At 41.8% G+C, this 18,921-nt stretch overlaps 1 protein-coding gene across 3 annotated transcripts in view; it reads left to right on the forward strand.

Annotated features, from left to right (window-relative positions):
- Positions 1 to 18,570, forward strand: part of HLF (HLF transcription factor, PAR bZIP family member) — a 59,923-nt gene extending 41,353 nt beyond the window's left edge. The window contains exons 3-5 of one of the 3 annotated variants that reach the window (XM_032279287.1): positions 8,794 to 9,014; positions 12,156 to 12,262; positions 14,185 to 18,570. In XM_032279287.1, the coding sequence (XP_032135178.1) occupies positions 8,794 to 9,014; positions 12,156 to 12,262; positions 14,185 to 14,257 (401 nt within the window). In that variant the 3' untranslated portion in view covers positions 14,258 to 18,570. Of the gene's footprint in view, positions 1 to 8,793; positions 9,015 to 12,155; positions 12,263 to 14,181 lie in introns of all 3 variants that reach the window. The other 2 variants (XM_032279286.1, XM_032279285.1) reach the window with 2 other exon arrangements.
- The last annotated feature ends 351 nt before the right edge of the window (positions 18,571 to 18,921 follow it).

Here is an 18,921-nt window from a genome sequence, read left to right on the forward strand (position 1 = left end):
ATAGAGCAGAAAGAGCATGGGCTATGGTTCAAGCCCACCGGAGACTGAACTCCACCCAGCCTGCCCCTGGCTTTCTAGCTGTGTGACTTCAAGCAGGTGGTTTCACCCCCTCTGCCTCTCCACTTTTTCCTCCATAACATGTGGGACTCAGTGTCCCCCTTGCGGAGGCTGAGGGGGTTCTGTGGAGTGTCGTGCCCGAGGCTCCAGCCCAGGTCCTGATGCAGGACTCTCATTCTGGAAGGCCAGGTGTCTGGCTGTCCTTGGGGCAGACTTTGGATTTCTGGCTGCATTCCTGGGGCATTTGCAAGAAAAAGAAATGAGTTTTAGAGTGAGAAGGATGGGGAGGTGAGTCTGTTTTTCCATCTGCATGGGCAAATTATTTGGCATTTCTGAGCTTGTCTTAAATTTTGTTTTCTATTCCTTTATTTCCACATCTGGAAAATGGGTATATGAACCATTCTACCTTCATATAGCTATTGTGAGAATTAAATGAAGTAATGCCTCTGAAGAACCTTACTATCAGTATTACTGATATTACCAGAGAGGTGGCTCATGTTTGTTATCCCAGCACTTTGGGAGGCTGAGGTGGGAGCATTGTTTGAGCCCAGGAGTTCAAGCTTGCAGTGAACTATAGTCACACCACTACACTCCAGCCTGAGAGACAGAGCAAGACCCTGTTTCTTAATTTAAAAAAAAAAAAAGAAAGAAAAGAAAAAAATACTGATATTGATTATTCAGTAGGCCAGGGAAGCCAGTCAACCAGCCTGCAGAATGTCATTTCATTCGCCTTCTCAGTAAATGGTAACAGACTGACTCTCTTCCTAATGTTTACACATAATGGATTGAGCTGGCTTTTTAGCATCATGCTTTACCCATATTTGTGTTGATAGCTTGTTACTGTGTGGAGAGAGTTGCTGGATAAGAGCCACTAAGAGCAAAGGGATCTTTACAGTGGGCCTTTCAGTGTATTTGTTCTGTAATCATGGACTGAACACTTACTGAACACTTGCTGTCTGAATGAGACAAAAGGAAGTTGTGTGTGTGTGTGCGTGTCCGTGTGCGTGCGCGTGCCTGTGACCGCGCACACGCATGTATATGTGTATGCATGATTTGGCTTTGCCTTAAAATTAGTATATTAGCTGTGTAATGTGTATGACATTTAAAAGCCATCAGAGCCATGACAGGTTACCAGTTACTGGGATCCAGGACACCTTGCAATTTCATCTTTGGCTAAGACTTTCTGTTTTTTCTTTTTCTTTCTTTCTCCTTCTCCCTTTTGATCTTTTCTTTCCTTCTGTATCACTTTTCTTTATTCTTCCTTTATTTCTTCTTTCATTCATTCTTGTATTTCTTACTTGGTTTCTTTTTTTTTTTTTTTTTTTTTTGAGACGGAGTTTCACTCCTGTTACCCAGTCTGGAGTACAATGGCACGATCTCGGCTCACCGCAACCTCCGCCTCCCGGGTTCAGGCAATTCTCCTGCCTCAGCCTCCTGAGTAGCTGAGATTATAGGCACGCACCACCATGCCCAGCTTTTTTTTTGTATTTTTTGGTAGAGACGGGGTTTCACCATGTTGACCAGGATGGTCTCGATCTCTTGACCTTGTGATCCACCTGCCTCAGCCTCCCAAAGTGCTGGGATTACAGGCGTGAGCCACTGCGCCCGGCCCCTTGGTTTCTTAATGCCTCTTTCTTTCTCCCCCTTTCCTCCCTGCTGCCCAGTACACTTGTGCCCTCAGGGCATACATGCGTTGGAGGACATCTGCTGCTGTGGCCTTTTGGATGGGAACACTCTAGGTCTCGGCCAGGTTGGTTTATCACCTGTAATATATTCCCTGATTTGGTAAAACAGCCTGCAGCAGAGCAACATGCTTTTACCTCCTCTTTTTTTCCCCCTCCATCCCATTTCCTCCCTCTCTTTGGTTTCTTCTTCCTTTCTAGGGGCTTGAATGGCCTTCTCTCAGTGGCATTTTTGTTTTTTTTTGAGATGGAGTCTTGCTCTGTCGCCCAGGCTGGAGTGCAGTGGTGCCATCTTGGTGCACTGTAGTTTCCGCCTCACAGGTTCAGGTGATTCTCCTGCCTCAGTCTCCCAAGTAGCTGGGATTATAAGCATGAGATACCATGCCCAGCTAATTTTTTGTATTTTTTTTTGTTAATAGAGACAGGGTTTCACCATGTTACCCAGGGTGGTCTCAAACTTCTGGCCTCAAGCGATCTGCCCGCCTTGGTCTCCCAAAGTGCTGGCATTTCAAGCATGAGCCACCATGCCCAACCTTCTCTCAGTGGCATTTAACACAGACTCCTGGAACGTACATTTGCAAAGTGAAGCAAAGTCCATGATTTAAAAATAATGTTTTTAATTTCTGATTTTGAAAGTAAAGATGTTCATTGTAGACAATTTGCAAAATGTTGAAAATAAGAATTAAAATTAGCCCCTGTTCCCCCTCAACAGTCCCTGTTAGGATCTGGGGGGCATTATGTCCAGCCACTCAGTAGCTTGTGCCGGCCCCTCCATGCAGGCTCCATCTAGAATCTGGGGCAGCAGCAGGTAGGGCCAGGCCACCATTCCGTAGGGCTTACATGGGAATGGAGGAAATAGATCAGCAATATCAAACAAATAAAAAAGATCATTTGGGCTGGAGATAAATGTTGTAAAAAAAAAAAAAAATCAAACAAGGTGGTTTGATGGGTATTGAGCAGGGTAGAGGAAAGTCAGAGGGTTCAAGGAATGGGCATTTGTGCTAATGCCTAAATGATAGAACAGGAGCAGACAGGCAGAGAGCAGAAGAAGAATGTTTTAGGTAGAGAGGAAACTGAATACAAAGGCCTGGGTGGGATCACATTCAGGGAACGTAAGGAGCAGAAGGAAGGCCACTGTGGCCAAGTGTATGAGTAAGGTAGAGCCTCGGACCTGATCATATGTGGCAATGGGAAGCCTTGGGAGTGTTGGATACGGGGATGTGACCCACAGGGGTCTGCATGTTTAGAGTGTCTTCTGGTGCTGTGAACTGCTGTGGGGACATGGGAGACAGAAAAGGGAGAATGGCTAAAAGTTGCAGTAAGTCAGGGGACAGACTGTGCTGACTTAGATGAGGGAAATAGTCTGTTTATTTGATTTGCTTTCAAGTATCTGTGGTAAAAGGTGCTATTTCAGATTATGACTACATGGGATCCAGGAAGTCATGACAAGTGAACAGACCCTAAACTGGTGATGAGGAGGAGGGCAGAGGTGAGCAGGAGGGAAAGATTTGGCACCAAACTTCAAATCACTAGGAGTTTCACCCATCAGTTCTAAAGGGAGCCCTCTGGCCAAAATAAAAATTGTCTTCTCTTTCCTCAGCCTTAGTTGACATAGGATAATGTTATCAGCTGGCTAATGCTCATCAGTGATCAACATTAGACTATTGTGTTTTGACATTACTGCTGCAAATCTCCTGCTTTGTTTACTTAACTGCCTGAAAGAGGAGCACATCAGAAAGGTTGGAGATGTTGCAATTAGCCCTGAGGATTAAAAAATAAGCACTATAATTTATGACTTTGATACAGTTATAAATTTAAAAAATAAGCCATTGACTAGAGAAAATGACACAGAGTGCTGCTGTTCCCCTTCATCAATGACTGCTAATCAGCTAATTAAACACAAGCTGCTAAATTCTTGCTAAAATATGTGAGAATATGAAATACCCTATTTCCAGTTACACTATTTGGAGGTTTAGCCATGCCTAATCTGTGACAAAAGAAGAGGCCAGCTTTGGGTTTGAAGGTAACTTATATTCTCTTTCCAGATTTCTTTAAGCCCTTTGTCCTACCCTTTCCTCCAGAAACCCTCCGTGGTCCTTTTGGAAGTGACTTTCAGCAAGATGCTTTTAGGAAAAAATAGAATGATGTTCCAGTAACCGCAGAGGCTACATGATGGGGTTGATGTTGTCCACTATGGATCTTTTAAGTAAAGCTTTGTAAATACCAAGCTCAGACTTAACAAATGAAAAATGGCATGATTATCTCAATAAGTAAATATCAAATGGCCTTTAAGAGAACTTAATACATTATTTCTGGTTTTAAAAAATTATTAGTAAAACAAGGTCAGAAGGGTTGTAACTGCCTTACCTTGTCAAGTTGTATCTACTAAGATATTAGAACAAGCCTTTATATTGAAGTATCTGAAGAATTAAAAGCATATTCCGTTAAAGTCTGAGGCAAGCAGTGATCATTAGTCTCAGTCGCTCTTCTCATTGCCTTGCAGAGGCCAGCTAATGCATTGAAATGGAAAATTATTAAAAAGAAAGTAGGAATTATAAACACAGAAAGGAAGCCGCCCCTGTCTATAGAGGCAGAAGATATTATTCACCTAAAAACTAAGAGAAGTTAGAACTATTAGAACAAAGTAAAGTGGCTGGATATAAACCAATAGCTTTTAAAACTAGTAGCTTCCTATATAGCAGTGTTAACCACTTAGGAAATATAATAGGGTAATATACGCTAGTAACAACTCTTATAAAACATTTAAGGAATAAACTGAAATGTGAAAAGCCCAAATGAAGAAAACTATAAAACTGAACTGATACATTTTTTTTAAAAGGCTCACAAAAAATAAAATTGGAGTGTATACTGTGGGTGTATTCAATGTTTTAAAGATAGTTGTCCTCAAATTAACCTATGAAATTATATTTCAAAAATCCCAAATATTGTTAGAATGATAACTTTAAATATAACTTAACCAGTGTACTCTGAAACTCACCTAGAAGAGTATATGTATAAAAATACCTTATTTTCTAAAAAGAACAAATAACCAGTAAACACGTGAGATGATCATGTCACCAGAAACCAAGGAAATACAAATTAAAACAATAGTAAGACCGGCCTGGCCAACACGGTGAAACCCTCTACTAAAAACAGTCTCTACTAAAAAATACAAAACAATTTTAGTCTCTACTTAAAATACAAAAAAAAAAAAAATAGCTGGGCGTGATGCTGGGTGCCTGTAGTCCTAGCTACTCAGGACGCTGAGGCAGGAGAATTTCTAGAATCTAGGAGGCAGAGGTTTCAGTGAGCTGAGATCATGCCACTGCACTCCCGCTTGGGTGACAGAGCAAAACTCAAATAACAAAACAATAGTAATAGTTGTGCATATAAGATGGCAACATTTAAAAAATGATATTGTAGGAAATGTGCACTCTTACAGATGGTGGTACAAGTGTAAATAGGTATGACATTTTTTGGAGCACAGTTTGGCAGTAGGTTTTTAAAATTTATTTTTTTAAATTTTAGATTCAGTGGGTACATGGGCAGGTTTGTTACATGAATGTACTACGTGATGCTGAGATTTGGGCTTTGATTGAACCCTTCATGCAGATAGTGAACATAGCACCTAACAGATTGTTTTTCAACCTTGCCCCCCTCACTTCCTCCACCTTTTAGAGCCCCCAGTGTCTGAGGTTCCCAGCGTTATGTCTGTGTGTACCCAATGTTTAGCGCGCCTACTTATAAGTGAAAACATGCAGTATTTGGTTTTCTGTGTTAATTCACTTAGGATGATGGCCTCCAGCTGCATCTATGTTGCTGCAAGGACAGGATTTCATTCTTTTTAATGGACACATAGTATTCCATGGCATAGATGTATGACTTTTTCTTTATCCAGCCCACTATAGATGGGCATCTAAGTTAATTCTGTCTTTGCTACTATGAATAGCACTACAATGAACATGCAAATGCAGGTGTCTTTTTGGTCGAAGGATTTATGTTCCTTTGGATATATACCCAGTAATGGAATTGCTGGATCTAGTGGTAGTTGTATTTTTAGTTCTTTGAGAACTCTCCAAACTGGTTTCCACAGGGGCTGAACTAATTTATATTCCCACCAACAGTAAATGAATGTTCCCTTTTCTCTGCAACCTCACCGACATCTGTTATTTTTTGACTTTTTAATAGCATTCTGGCAGTATGTTTAAAAATATAAAATGTACATGCCTTTCGTGTGAGTAGTCTCACTTCTAGAAATCACTTCTACAGAAATATATGCCTAAAAATTCATCAGTTAGGGAATTATACATTGTTATATATCCAAACTATGGGATACTGTTGACCCTTTAAAAAGCAAAAGTAGTTTTATTTGTACTAACCTTGGAAATTGCATATGGTATACTGATAGATTAAAAAATTAAGATACGTGGGTAGTATAATCCCACTTGGGTTAAACCACTTATGTGTAAAAAACCAAGATATAAGAGGTTCATGTCAAGATGTTAAGGGTGATCCCCTCTGGAAAGACAGTGAGAGACATTGCGGGGAAGAAGAGGGTAGCAAGAATCAGGACTTTTACTTTCTTGACACATTTCTGAATTTGCTGAAATTTTGCAGTGAACATCTTTGATTGTCTACAAAAATTAATGACGCATTGTTATATTGACACTTCTTATACTAAAATTTTGAAAATCCACCGGAGATAGGAAAAAATATCCCTTGCTCATGATACTACTGACATTTTGAAATGAAAGGAAAAAAGTAAGTTCAGTAGAGTTAATTCAGCAGAAAATATAAATAAATAAGATGGCACTAAGGTATCTTTGGGGAGAAAAGGGCCCTGGTTTTGTTTCGCAGGTTCTTTGCCATTGGCTGTTTGATAGTGGGGAAGCCACGTACCTTGTCTGTGGTCCAGCTAGGCCTCCTCCACTCTGCAGGTAGGGCTGACCTACTTCCATTGGAGGAAAAACGTAGAGAGAAAGAATGCCAAGAAAGGTTCCATCTAAAGGGAAGTGTTACTGTTAGAATGTCCATGAATGAATGTCAGAGTCCATCATCTCAGAGGCCACCATTAAATAAGGAATACTCTTTGTAGAAGCTGAACTCTGAAGTATGCATCATGTTGAGGAGTTAGGTGGGGATAAATGAATAAAACATAAAAGACCATGTGGTATGATAGAGATGATAGAGGAGGGGGTGTGTGTGTGTGTGTGTGTGTGTGTGTGTGTGTGTGTGTGTGTGTACAGCTCCACAACACTCATAAAGCAATAAAAAAGAACATTTTAATACAGCGTAACAAACAGAATATTGGAGTACTAAAGAGGAGCTTGGAGCAATTAGATTTGGGAAGTATTAAGAGGTGTTTTACGATGATAGGAGGTGGGGCATCTGCCTGTGTAAGTATAGGGAGGTGGGGACATTGTGGTGATGGGGCATTGGATAGCTTTGTTATTAAGTTCAAAGAGAGTTTCTAAAGGGAAAATAAAATCCCATTTGAATCACATGTGGTTGATTTTCTGAGGCAATGTCAAGAGGCACGAGATCAAATCTGGCTTGACATCATCCAGTACAGAACTCAGCAGTCTCTAGAAGCTGGAGCTGAGCTACAGCTTGGCTAATGGGAAATCTCCATCCTCTGCCAGTGCCTCGGGGCCCATTTCTTCCTCTTTGGCAAGCAGGATACAAAGAGAGCGCAAAGCAGAGTGGGGACCTAGAAGGTCACCCAGAGCATTCATTTTGCAAGCTCCCCACCAGGCCTTTCCAGAAGACAGATGAGCACAGTTTCACAGTTTTGCTAGAATCTGAGCCAGTGGCTTCATGCTTCGACCTAGGGTAGGTTTTAATGAAACCTAAAGAATGCTTCACACATTGGCCTACCATTGGCAGTGAGGAAGAGGACAAGATGGGCCAAACACAGCTGAACTACATCCTCTCATTTATTCATGGGGCGTGAAAGGAGAGATTATACCATTCAAATGAAAACTAGAAGTTAAAATTCAGAGCTCCCAGCATAAACATTTGGGTCTGTTAGGAAGTTCACTTTCACCAGTGAGACACATTCAGAAACATAATAAACCCATTGTTCTGTAGATGTTTGTGCATTTCAGTGGTTTTGCCTGTAGAATCCTCAAGTGGAAATTAGATTGTCTGCATTATGTTCTTTCTAATTTGTTAAATATTTCTTGACCGAATCCCCTTCTCACTATCTCCATTGCTACTATTAACGTGTACACTGTTTATCACAAGTCTTGTATCTGCTCAGTCTGCATCCGTGCCCCATGCAATCCGTTCATCACGCCGCCTGAGTCTTCTTTCCAAACATCAGCTGTTTGTCACTTCACTGCTCAGAATCCCTCAGTGACATTTGGATTTTTAAAAATCATATCCCCACTGCCCACCTTCTTGGCCACATCTCTTGTGCTTGCTCCATGTTTTATTCTGATTCAGTGTGACAGCTACCCAAGACTATTGTGGTTCCTCAGAAATGCAAACCTCTATCTTATCTTGGAGCCTAGAATACCTTTTTCTTTTTCTAATTCTTTGTCTCAAGATGCAGCTATACCAAGTGTCATCTCTAGGAAATGCTCCCTGACCTCCTTTATGTTACATATTATTTCCTCACACTGTGGAATCACACGAGATTTACTTTCATCCCAACATCTACACTCTCCTCTAACTGGCTAGTTATTGGTCTGTCTCCCTGACTCACCTGGAAAACACCCTTAACATGAAAATTATGTAGTTCTGCTCATTGCATCTTGCAGAGTGCCTGGCACGTCGTTGGTGAATGTGTGATAGGAAAGAATGAATGTGTATTTTTAAATTGGGCTTCTCCCTTTCTAGTTTTTGAACATGTGTATGTGGGTTTCTGTTTTGCCTGATGTGACGTGAGTCAAGTTCTCAGAGATGCAATGAGGATGAGTAAGATCAATCATGTTAGGATCATATATAAGTAAGCTGACGACTCTCGCCAGTTGTCTCAGGGCATCGTTAAGTAGCTGCCTACTGGGTCTCCCTAGGGTGTTCATGAACTAAAACTCCTGTGTTGTTCCAGGTCAGCTGTTGCCAGCAAACCGCAATACACCGAGTCCCATTGATCCTGACACCATCCAGGTCCCAGTGGGTTATGAACCAGACCCAGCAGATCTTGCCCTCTCCAGCATCCCTGGCCAGGAAATGTTTGACCCTCGCAAACGCAAGTTCTCTGAGGAAGAACTGAAGCCACAGCCCATGATAAAGAAAGCTCGCAAAGTCTTCATCCCTGATGATCTGAAGGTAAATTGGAACTGGTAATCAGTCTTTGGGTAAATGGAGAGTGGGATCCTCAGACCACTTAAAAAAAAGAGTGACCCGAGAAAGATCACAGAAGCTAGTACAGGAAGGATCAATGATTTCTGATCCTGTTTCTTGGCAGGTAACTTCTAGGCAAGTTGTTTTCTCTCTGGGTATTTTTTGAAATCACTTTTATATCTTGATGCTGAACAGAAATAAGGAGAAGTAGTAAAATGCTGGAGTGATTTTAAGTCCACAGAGGAAGCAAACCTGCTCCTATCTGCATGGAAATCCACAAAAGTCTAATAAAATCAAACACCAAATCTTTCAAGCTTGGGAAAAGAAAGAAAATTATTTGAGAAGGACATCTGAACCTCCTAGCCCTCAAAGGGTTACCTTCCTTTTAGGAAATTTTTGCTAATTTGCTGCTGCCGTTTCCCTTTAGGCTGCGGGGAATAACAGCCAGCTAGGACCTTCCTCCATATTGCCAACCTCGGATGACCAGGGTGGGATTTTGTGAAGGAAACTCATAGTTTCCTGACACCATTTATATGTACTGTTCACTTTGTATCTTGAGTAATGATCACCACTAGGTTAATTCTGCAGTGTTGAAGGGACACATTATTTATAAAGGGAAATAGATTTACCTTGGAAGTCAAATACAACTTAAAATTAAACACGCACACTTAATGATACCTTAGGATAAAAATTCTTTCCAAAATTATACCACGTTTGCTAATGCCAAAATAGAACCATTTCTTATTAACCATTGCTTAGAACTTTCATGTTTCTTTACAATCATATGGGTAATAGAGATATGGTCATACCTAGTCAAGGCCTTGGAACCAGACATAATTAGCCCTTTTCTAATGTCTGCCCTCACCATCTCTCAAACCTAACTACGGTTCCTGTGTAGAGATACTCCTAGGCTGGGAAATAGGAATTTGAGACATTGTCTGAACTGGCTTAGACCAGTGGTTCCCGCTTTACATATTTAGAAAGAATGCTGGAAGTAGAAGTACCTGGCAAATTTAAATCACTGCTGTCATCTACTTTCCTGAGATTGCCTTAATTGATGCAGAATAGGAAAATGTCAGGGCTGAAGGGGACCTTAGAGATTCATTTGTCCGAAGTTACCACCTTGCAGTTGAGGAAATGGAGAAATGAAAAGGTGAAGTAAGTGGAAGGCTGTTAGAGGAAGGCTTAGCCTGGCCTCCAGGTTGTCTAGCTTCCCAAATGATCACAGCAGCATATTGGCCCTGACAAGAGCTATAACAGGGGCCCTTGTGTGACAAATCAATGGTTGTCACCCTGGAAAAAAGGAAATCACATGGTAAAAACACCAGAAAATTTAAACTAGTCAGGACATTGATGATTAGACCGAGATGGGGTAAGAAAGGGGCACCCTGGACTCAGGTCTTGGGCAATTAGGTAGCTTATTTCCATGAGATGCTTTTTCCTAGTCTTGTCTTCTTAGTGATTCAATTTTTTGTGTATTTTAAAGCCTCATATCTTAAACTAAGCCAGGGATCCTGTTCCTTTTGAATTGAGGGGTAGTTTGAAAGGATGCTGCTATGAGTAATAGACAGAACTTCCAGCCAGACCTTCACAAAGTCTCCAGATTCACCAAAGAGCAAGATTAGTTAATAACCCAGGTCACCTTGGCAACAAAGAGGCCAGGCAAAAACCATCTGTGCTGGAATTACACATATTGCTACTGTCATGGTCAGGCCTGACCTTTTCACATAGCTGGTGGGGAATGGGCAGGAACATCGTCTGGCCGTGTGTCCTTGGATATTTTTTAGTTGTGGATGAAGTCTCAAGTTAAAAACCATAAGCTAACATGAAGCAGGAAACAGAGCTGAAACATGTTTCTCCTTCTGGCAGAAAGAACGGAGCTAAGGTTAGGTGGGGGAGAAGGTGTTTCTGGCCCTCTGCTTTGGACAAGTAAACCAATTCAGTAAAACGGCCCCCACCAAATGATCTTTCTTGCAGCTGCCTGAATGTCCTCTCTTGAGTCAGTCATTGGGGTTAGCATACATGCCCTGGAGAATGAAGGGAGAATTGAGGTTGACATGCTGGGATATCTAACTGAAAATCTGTTTAATCACTTTGATTTCTCAATACTTTTAAGGGTCCATTCATTCACTTCATCAATATTTTTCAAATGCTAGTGTGTGCCAACCCTTTAACCCTGTATCAGGGGTTGGGAATACCAACGTGAACCATACTGATACTGTCCCTGCCCTCATGGAACTTCTAGTCTGGTGAGAAACAGGGAGTGATGACCTGTTGAGTGGGGCAGGGCTGAGTGGGCCCCTTGTTGCATGGAGGTAACTGGGTAGCCAGAAGGTGTCAGCACCTGGGAGATAGAGGGAAAGGGGGCAGAGGATGGAGGGCCAAGTTTATCAGCCCTGCTCAAAATCCCGCTTCCCCCTGCCCACAACCATTTTGTGATGACAAAGGGAGGCGAACTGGTTTTTCTAGTCAAGGACACTCCTTCATCATTCCTGCCTTCTGCATCCTCTTCTCAACCTGATTCCCAGCTCCCCTCCCTCCCACCTGAAAGGTTTATTTTGCATTCCACACCTTGGCTGGCCCATCTGCATGTGTGGACAGGTGAGGCTGGGAAATGAAAGCACTTTAGAAGTGAGAAGAGCTCTAATAAGTAAGAGAGAAGTTGGTTGGTCCCCTGAGATCAGCTGGTGACTTCCTGGTCCTTAAGACCTGGTCAGAATTTTCTTAGACCACACCAAGCCTGTGGCCTGTGGTGGGATTCCCCCCCAACACTTCCCCATCACATACATGCAGTTTCTACAGTGTCCTAGGGGCTGGTTCTTATGTACCCCTTTGCCCCCTGGGCTCTTATTCCCCTGTGTGCAGAGGATATATCCTAAAGCAAGTCCTCTTTTGAATGCTCTTGGAAACCACACTCCCAGGCACATTGTTGGGTATAGACTTACTGATACTGTGAAGGGAGAAAAACCCAGGCTTCCATCAAAACACAAAATAACTTCCATCAGAACTGGAGGCTTCACCACTGTGGTTAATATGCCTTTGGACCCCCTCACCACCATGACGACATTGACTCTCCTAGCTTCTCCCAGCCTCTCCCCTGTCTTCAGCTCCCCTGCTTCCTTTCAGGAGCACAAACAACTAATGGGCCAACAACCATTGCACACCTGCCCAAGCTTGCTTACCCCGATATTCTTCAAAGAGCAGCCTCCTCCCTCCTACCCGGAAGAATTCTGGTATCATCTATTATGAAAATTATTTTTTCACCCTGTTACATATTGTTGTGAAATGTATAAAAAGTTGGGGGTGCTTTATTTCAGATGATAGTACTAGCTTGTGGATGGCAGATAGAAGTTGTCTACACAGTTTATATTCCATACTTTCTGTATTTGTGCAGGGCAAATGCCTGTTGAGGATAATGGGCAGTTTTGGGAGTGGATGGCTGACCTTAGACTTTCCTTGCATCCTGCCCCCAACCCATGTGACCACCTCCAGTGTCAGCTGCCCCTTAGAATTCTGAGCAGGGGCAAGCACTGGCCTGACCCACTTATTCTGGGTAGCATGTAACTGCAGGTAGTAGCATTGCTAAGACTGAGGGATTTGCTGTTGCAAATTGTTGAAGAAGGGGAGTTGCAAAATTCACCAGGTGGCACCATCAATGAATTGGGAAGATCTAAAAGAAGATCCCCGTTTCTAAGTCTTCTTAAGAAGCTTTTCCTTTATGGTAGTGAGGCAGCAGTGGGAGTGGAGGACAGGGAAAGAGGGATTGTTTTTACACTGACCGCAGTAAAATATTACTCAGGCTGCTTAAGACCTAGAGAACAGTTAAACAGGAAATTAGAGTAAATTATTTAAATTCTAGCCACCAATATGAGTACATTATTTGCAGCAGGTTGAAGGGTTTTTTATTACCAAAGTGTACGTATCCATTATATGACATTGTAATAGTTCAGAATAACATAAAAGGTAGAAAGTTTTACCTCTTTCCTTTGCCTCTGCCAATCCCCCTTCTAGAGGCCCCACTTTTATTTGTTAGTATAAATTCTTCTGGCCTCTTTCTATGAATATATTACATGATTTTTAATCAAACTGGGCTGAGAAGGTACATTGTTGCATGTAAATTGCTATTGTTTCCACCCACGTAGTGGCATATCATAAACATCTTTCTGGTTCCGGTGGGTCATTATATTTAACAGTTGCCACGTATCCCTTTGTATGACTGTATCCTAATGTAGTTTTTAAATCTCCTACATCTAATTAGTTTTTCCTTATTTTTCTTATTGCACACAGTGCTCCAGTGAACAGTTTATGCTTTGTATGTACCTGCACATGTATGAAGATTGCTACAGGACGAAATCCTGGAAGTGGACTTGCTAGATCAAGAGTATCTGCATTTCAGTAGTAGATGGCCGGGCGCGGTGGCTCACACCTGTAATGCCAGCACTTTGGGAGGCCGAGGCGGGTGGATCATGAGGTCAGGAGTTTAAGACCAGCCTGGCCAAGATGGTGGAATCCCATCTCTACTAAAAATACAAAACATTAGCTGGGCGTGGTGGCGCGTGCCTGTAATCCCAGCTTCTCAGGAGGCTGAGGCAGAGAAGCAGAGGTTGCAGTGAGCCGAGATCAGGCCACTTCACTCCAGCCTGGGTGACAGAGGGAGACTGTCTCAAAAATAAATAAATAAATAGTTGTAGATATTGTCAAATTGCCTTATAAAAAGTTTGCACCAACTTATACCCAAAAAGCATATGAGTGCCGATGCAGGAAAAGGGTTCTTAAAATGTTGAGCAAGGAGTTTAAAAGAAGAGTTGGAATGTAATTTAAGGGGTGAGGTGAGCCACCTGCCTTTATTTAGCCTCTGATCTCTATTCAGCACACCTCTGCTGGGCAAAGAGGAGGAGCCTGTGCAATAGGAAAAATAAGTTAAAACTATACATCTGGACAGGAGGAGGGTTGGTGGGTCCTTGCTCCAGGAAGGAAGTGTGTGGCTCACGGGCCATGCTCTCAGACAAGAAACTGTAAAGGAAGGAGACGCAAGCTAGGAAACCTGGGCTGGGGCCTCTGCACAATCCTGGAGGCTGCCCATGCCCTGGCTGGCACTGGGCTTTGCTGAAATCTAATATCTTCTTTCTTTTTTCCTTCTGTAACTAATGAGCAGGATGACAAGTACTGGGCAAGGCGCAGAAAGAACAACATGGCAGCCAAGCGCTCCCGCGACGCCCGGAGGCTGAAGGAGAACCAGATCGCCATCCGGGCCTCGTTCCTGGAGAAGGAGAACTCGGCCCTCCGCCAGGAGGTGGCTGACTTGAGGAAGGAGCTGGGCAAATGCAAGAACATACTTGCCAAGTATGAGGCCAGGCACGGGCCCCTGTAGGATGGCATTTTTGTGGGCTGGCTTTGGAATAGATGGACAGTTTGTTTCCTGTCTGATAGCACCACACCCAAACCAACCTTTCTGACATCAGCACTTTACCAGAGGCATAAACACAACTGACTCCCATTTTGGTGTGCATCTGTGTGTTTGCGTGCGTGTATATGTGCTTGTGCTCCTGTGTGTGGTCAGCGGTATGTGCGTGTGCGTGTTCCTTTGCTCTTGCCATTTTAAGATAGCCCTCTCATCGTCTTTTAGTTCCAACAAAGAAAGGTGCCATGTTTTTACTAGACTGAGGAGCCCTCTCGTGGGTCTCCCATCCCCTCCCTCCTTCACTCCTGCCTCCAGCGTTGCTTCATGTTTGAGCTTACCTACTCTTCCAGGACTCTCTGCTTGGATGCACTAAAAAGGGCCCTGGTAAGATAGTGGATCTCAGTTTTTAAGAGTCAAGCTCTTGTTTCTGTTTAGTCCATAAGTTACCATGCTAATGAGGTGCATACAATAACTTAGCACTACACTGCAGCTCTAGTCCGTTATAGGTTGCTTTCCTCTTTCAGTTTTGGTGATAATCGTCTTCAAATTAAAGTGCTGTTTAGATTTATTAGATCCCATATTTACTTCCTGCTATCTACTAAGTTTCCTTTTAATTCTACCAACCCCAGATAAGTAAGAGTACTATTATAGAACACAGAGTGTGTTTTTGCACTGTCTGTACCTAAAGCAATAATCCTATTGTACGCTAGAGCATGCTGCCTGAGTATTACTAGTGGACGTAGGATATTCTCCCTACCTAAGAATTTCACTATCTTTTAAAAAAACAAAAAGTAAAGTAATGCATTTGAGCATGGCCAGACTATTCCCTAGGACGAGGAAGCAGAGGGAAATGGGAGGTCTAAGGATGAGGGGTTAATTTATCAGTACATGAGCCAAAAACTGCGTCTTGGATTAGCCTTTGATATCGATGTGTTTGGTCTTGTTTCCCTTCCTTGACACCCTGCCTTGCCCCCACTTTTCTAGTTAACTTTTTCCACATCCCTCTTGATATTCAAAACAGTTACTTAAGATTCAGTTTTCCCATTTTTTGGTAATATATATATTTTTGTGAATTATACTTTGCTGTTTTTAAAAAGAAAATCAGTTAAGCTAATAAGTTGATGTTTTGTAAGGCCCTTTTCCTAGTGGTGTCATTTTTGAATGCCTCATAAATTAATGATTCTGAAGCTTATGTTTCTTATTCTCTGTTTGCTTTTGAACGTATGTGCTCTTATAAAGTGGACTTCTGAAAAATGAATGTAAAAGACACTGGTGTATCTCAGAAGGGGATGGTGTTGTCACAAACTGTGGTTAATCCAATCAATTTAAATGTTTACTACAGACCAAAAGAAGATATTAAATTGTTTAATGTTTATACAGAGTAATTATAGGAAGTTCTTTTTTGTACAGTATTTTTCAGATATAAATACTGACAATGTATTTTGGAAGACATATATTATATATAGAAAAGAGGAGAGGAAAACTATTCCATGTTTTAAAATTATATAGCAAAGATATATATTCACCAATGTTGTACAGAGAAGAAGCGCTTGGGGGTTTTTGAAGTCTTTAATATTTTAAACCCTATCACTGACACATCAGCATGTTTTCTGCTTTAAATTAAAATTTTATGACAGTATCGAGGCTTGTGATGATGAATCCTGCTCTAAAATACACAAGGAGCTTTCTTGTTTCTTATTAGGCCTCAGAAAGAAGTCAGTTAACATCACCCAAAAGCACAAAATGGATTTTAGTCAAATATTTATTGGATGATACAGTGTTTTTTAGGAAAAGCATCTGCCACAAAAATGTTCACTTCGAAATTCTGAGTTCCTGGAATGGCACGTTGCTGCCAATGTCCCAGACAGTTCTGTTCTACCCTGCGGGCCCGCACGTTTTATGAGGTTGATATCGGTGCTATGTGTTTGGTTTATAATTTGATAGATGTTTGACTTTAAAGATGATTGTTCGTTTGTTTCCTTAAGTTGTAAAATGTCAAGAAATTCTGCTGTTACGACAAAGAAACATTTTATGCTAGATTAAATTATCCATTCATCAGTGGGATTTTCTAGTCCTGCCTTCAGAGTATCTAATTCTTTAATGATCTGGTGGTCTCCTTGTCAGTCCATAAGCAATGCTTCTCTCATAGTGTCATAACCTTGGGACCCAACCAGTAGGATATTTCTACTAGGTGTTCATTTTGTCCCAAGCTATAGATGACAGTAGGAGATGGGGGCATATTGGAATTGCAATACATTGTTCAGGTGGATAAGAAAATCAAAAACCTTTGCAGTCTTAAGCAGAGCTAAATAAAAGATATCAGTATGAGAAACAAGCGGACATAGAGTTGGCCTTCTTACAGGCAATGAGGCGAATTGTGGCATTGTTAAATGGCAACAGTCATTAAAACAAAGAAAAATTATGTCTAAGTGGAGAACTGTGGAAGGATTGCAACATGGACCATCCACATTTATGGCCATATCAAATGGTAGCTGAAAAAACTACATTCGAACACTGGTCTTTCTTGGATTAGATGTTTATATCAAATGAGCATCTCAAATATTTTCTGCAAAAAAAAAAAAAGATTCTAATAAAATGTATTCTTTTGTGTGCCAGGAGAGGTTTCAGAAACCTACCTCGTCTTAAAAATTTAAACACTTTTGGAGTCTGTACAGGTGCCTTATATGTAGGTCATTGTCACGACATACACACGAACACTCCCTCCTGGACTGGCTGCCTGTCCATCCAGGGCAGTTACCTAGCAAAACGGCAGGTCTGCTCCATGGAGCGGAGGCCATGGGTTGGCGCAGAGTAATTTGGGTCAGCCAGGGTCAGATGCACTCCTGCAGACTGCAGCTATTATCAGAGTCCCTTTGTCATTTTTCAACTTTTCAGCCTAAGCATCTTTCTGAGATTAATTATTTGGCCATTAACAGTGAATCCAAATCATAACACACTGACATCATCTAGACATAATTTGGAAGGAGCAGCTTAGGACCTTCTGATGAGGTCACGTTGTTTCCTTTGACTAGACTTGGCAAAGAAAGGCAAAAACTAACCAGCCTATTTTTTTGCTGGTGCTGCCTTAAGGAGGTAATTAGCGGAGAAGAGGGCTGTAAATGATTACTTCTTCCCTTTCAGAAAGTGGCCACTTTGGACCATTCGAAAACCACATTAGGCAAGACTGTGATAGGCCTTTTGTCTTCTAATACAACAGGCCTCCATGGACTCATCCCTCGAAGCAGAAGGACCTTTGTTTGAGGGGAGTGTAGATGGGATTCCACAATGGGTGAGTGGGAACCTGTACTAGATAACCCAGAAATTCCTTCTCACCCACTGGTTTGGTAGGGAACTCACAGCAATTCCAAATATACATTCAAAGGTCTATGGTCTGTTTTCAGAAGAACCAAGAAGAATTTTCAGGGGCACCCTCCCCACTGCCCCAGGGTAAAACAACAGACATTCTGTAAAATGCAAAACTATACTTTGGTTTTTCTAGTAGTTTATCTCATTTTACCCTAGTGTCCCTTTAAGGAAAACTTAATCACAGTTAATTAGAGCAATCCCAAGGCAGGGGACCAGGCCTGCTTACCTGTGTGTGATGACGGAGATCTGGATTTAGCACTGGGGTCTCAGCATCCTGCAGGTGTCTGAGACTAAGTGTTCTGCCCTCCAGGTGACAGGCACCTTCTGCCCCTAGTCGCCATGTCCTTTGGAGGGCTTCTAGTTACCCCCACTGGCAAGGCCAAGGTCTCCTCCAGGTTTTTCTGCAATTAATAATGTCATTTAAAAAAATGAGCAAAGCCTTATCCGAATCGGATATAGCAACTAAAGTCAAAAATTTTGCAGGAGGCTAAGAGTGTGTGTGTGTGTGTGTGTGTGTGTGTGTGTGTGTGTGTGTGTGAGTGAGAATATTTAAGTCGACATAAAGTCTTTAATTTTTGAGCACCTTACCAAACATAACAATAACCCATTATCCTTTTGGCAACACCACAAGATCGCATCTGTTAAACAGGTACTAGTTGACACGAGGTTAGTTTCATTGTACACCATGATATTGGTGGTATTTATGCTGTTAAGTCCAAACCTTTATCTGTCTGTTATTCTTAATGTTGAATAAACTTTGAATTTTTTCCTTTCTTTCGTGTATTTTTATTAACATTTGGCCAGCAATGGTATTCTGTTTCCACCTCAACAAAGAGACCATTTATAGAGACTATTACCTAGATAATAAAATGGTAATACTATATAATTAGTAATAAATTAACATTGGGTAGTTATGTGCCAGACACTGTGCTAAACACTTAGATGGAATATTTTATTCCATATTAACTCTGAGTTAGGGACAACTATCCGCATTTACAGAAGACAAAATTGAAAGGGGAGTTAAGTAGCTTACCTAATGTTACACAGGTCAAAGTGGCTGAGATGAATTCTGATCCCCGGAATGGGCATCATTTAGAGGGGTGGTTCCCAAAAGCCAGTCCACAG

Source organism: Sapajus apella, unplaced genomic scaffold (assembly GCF_009761245.1).
Source record: "Sapajus apella isolate SASKATOON/1434 unplaced genomic scaffold, GSC_monkey_1.0 scaffold12, whole genome shotgun sequence".
Taxonomy (NCBI): domain Eukaryota; kingdom Metazoa; phylum Chordata; class Mammalia; order Primates; family Cebidae; genus Sapajus; species Sapajus apella.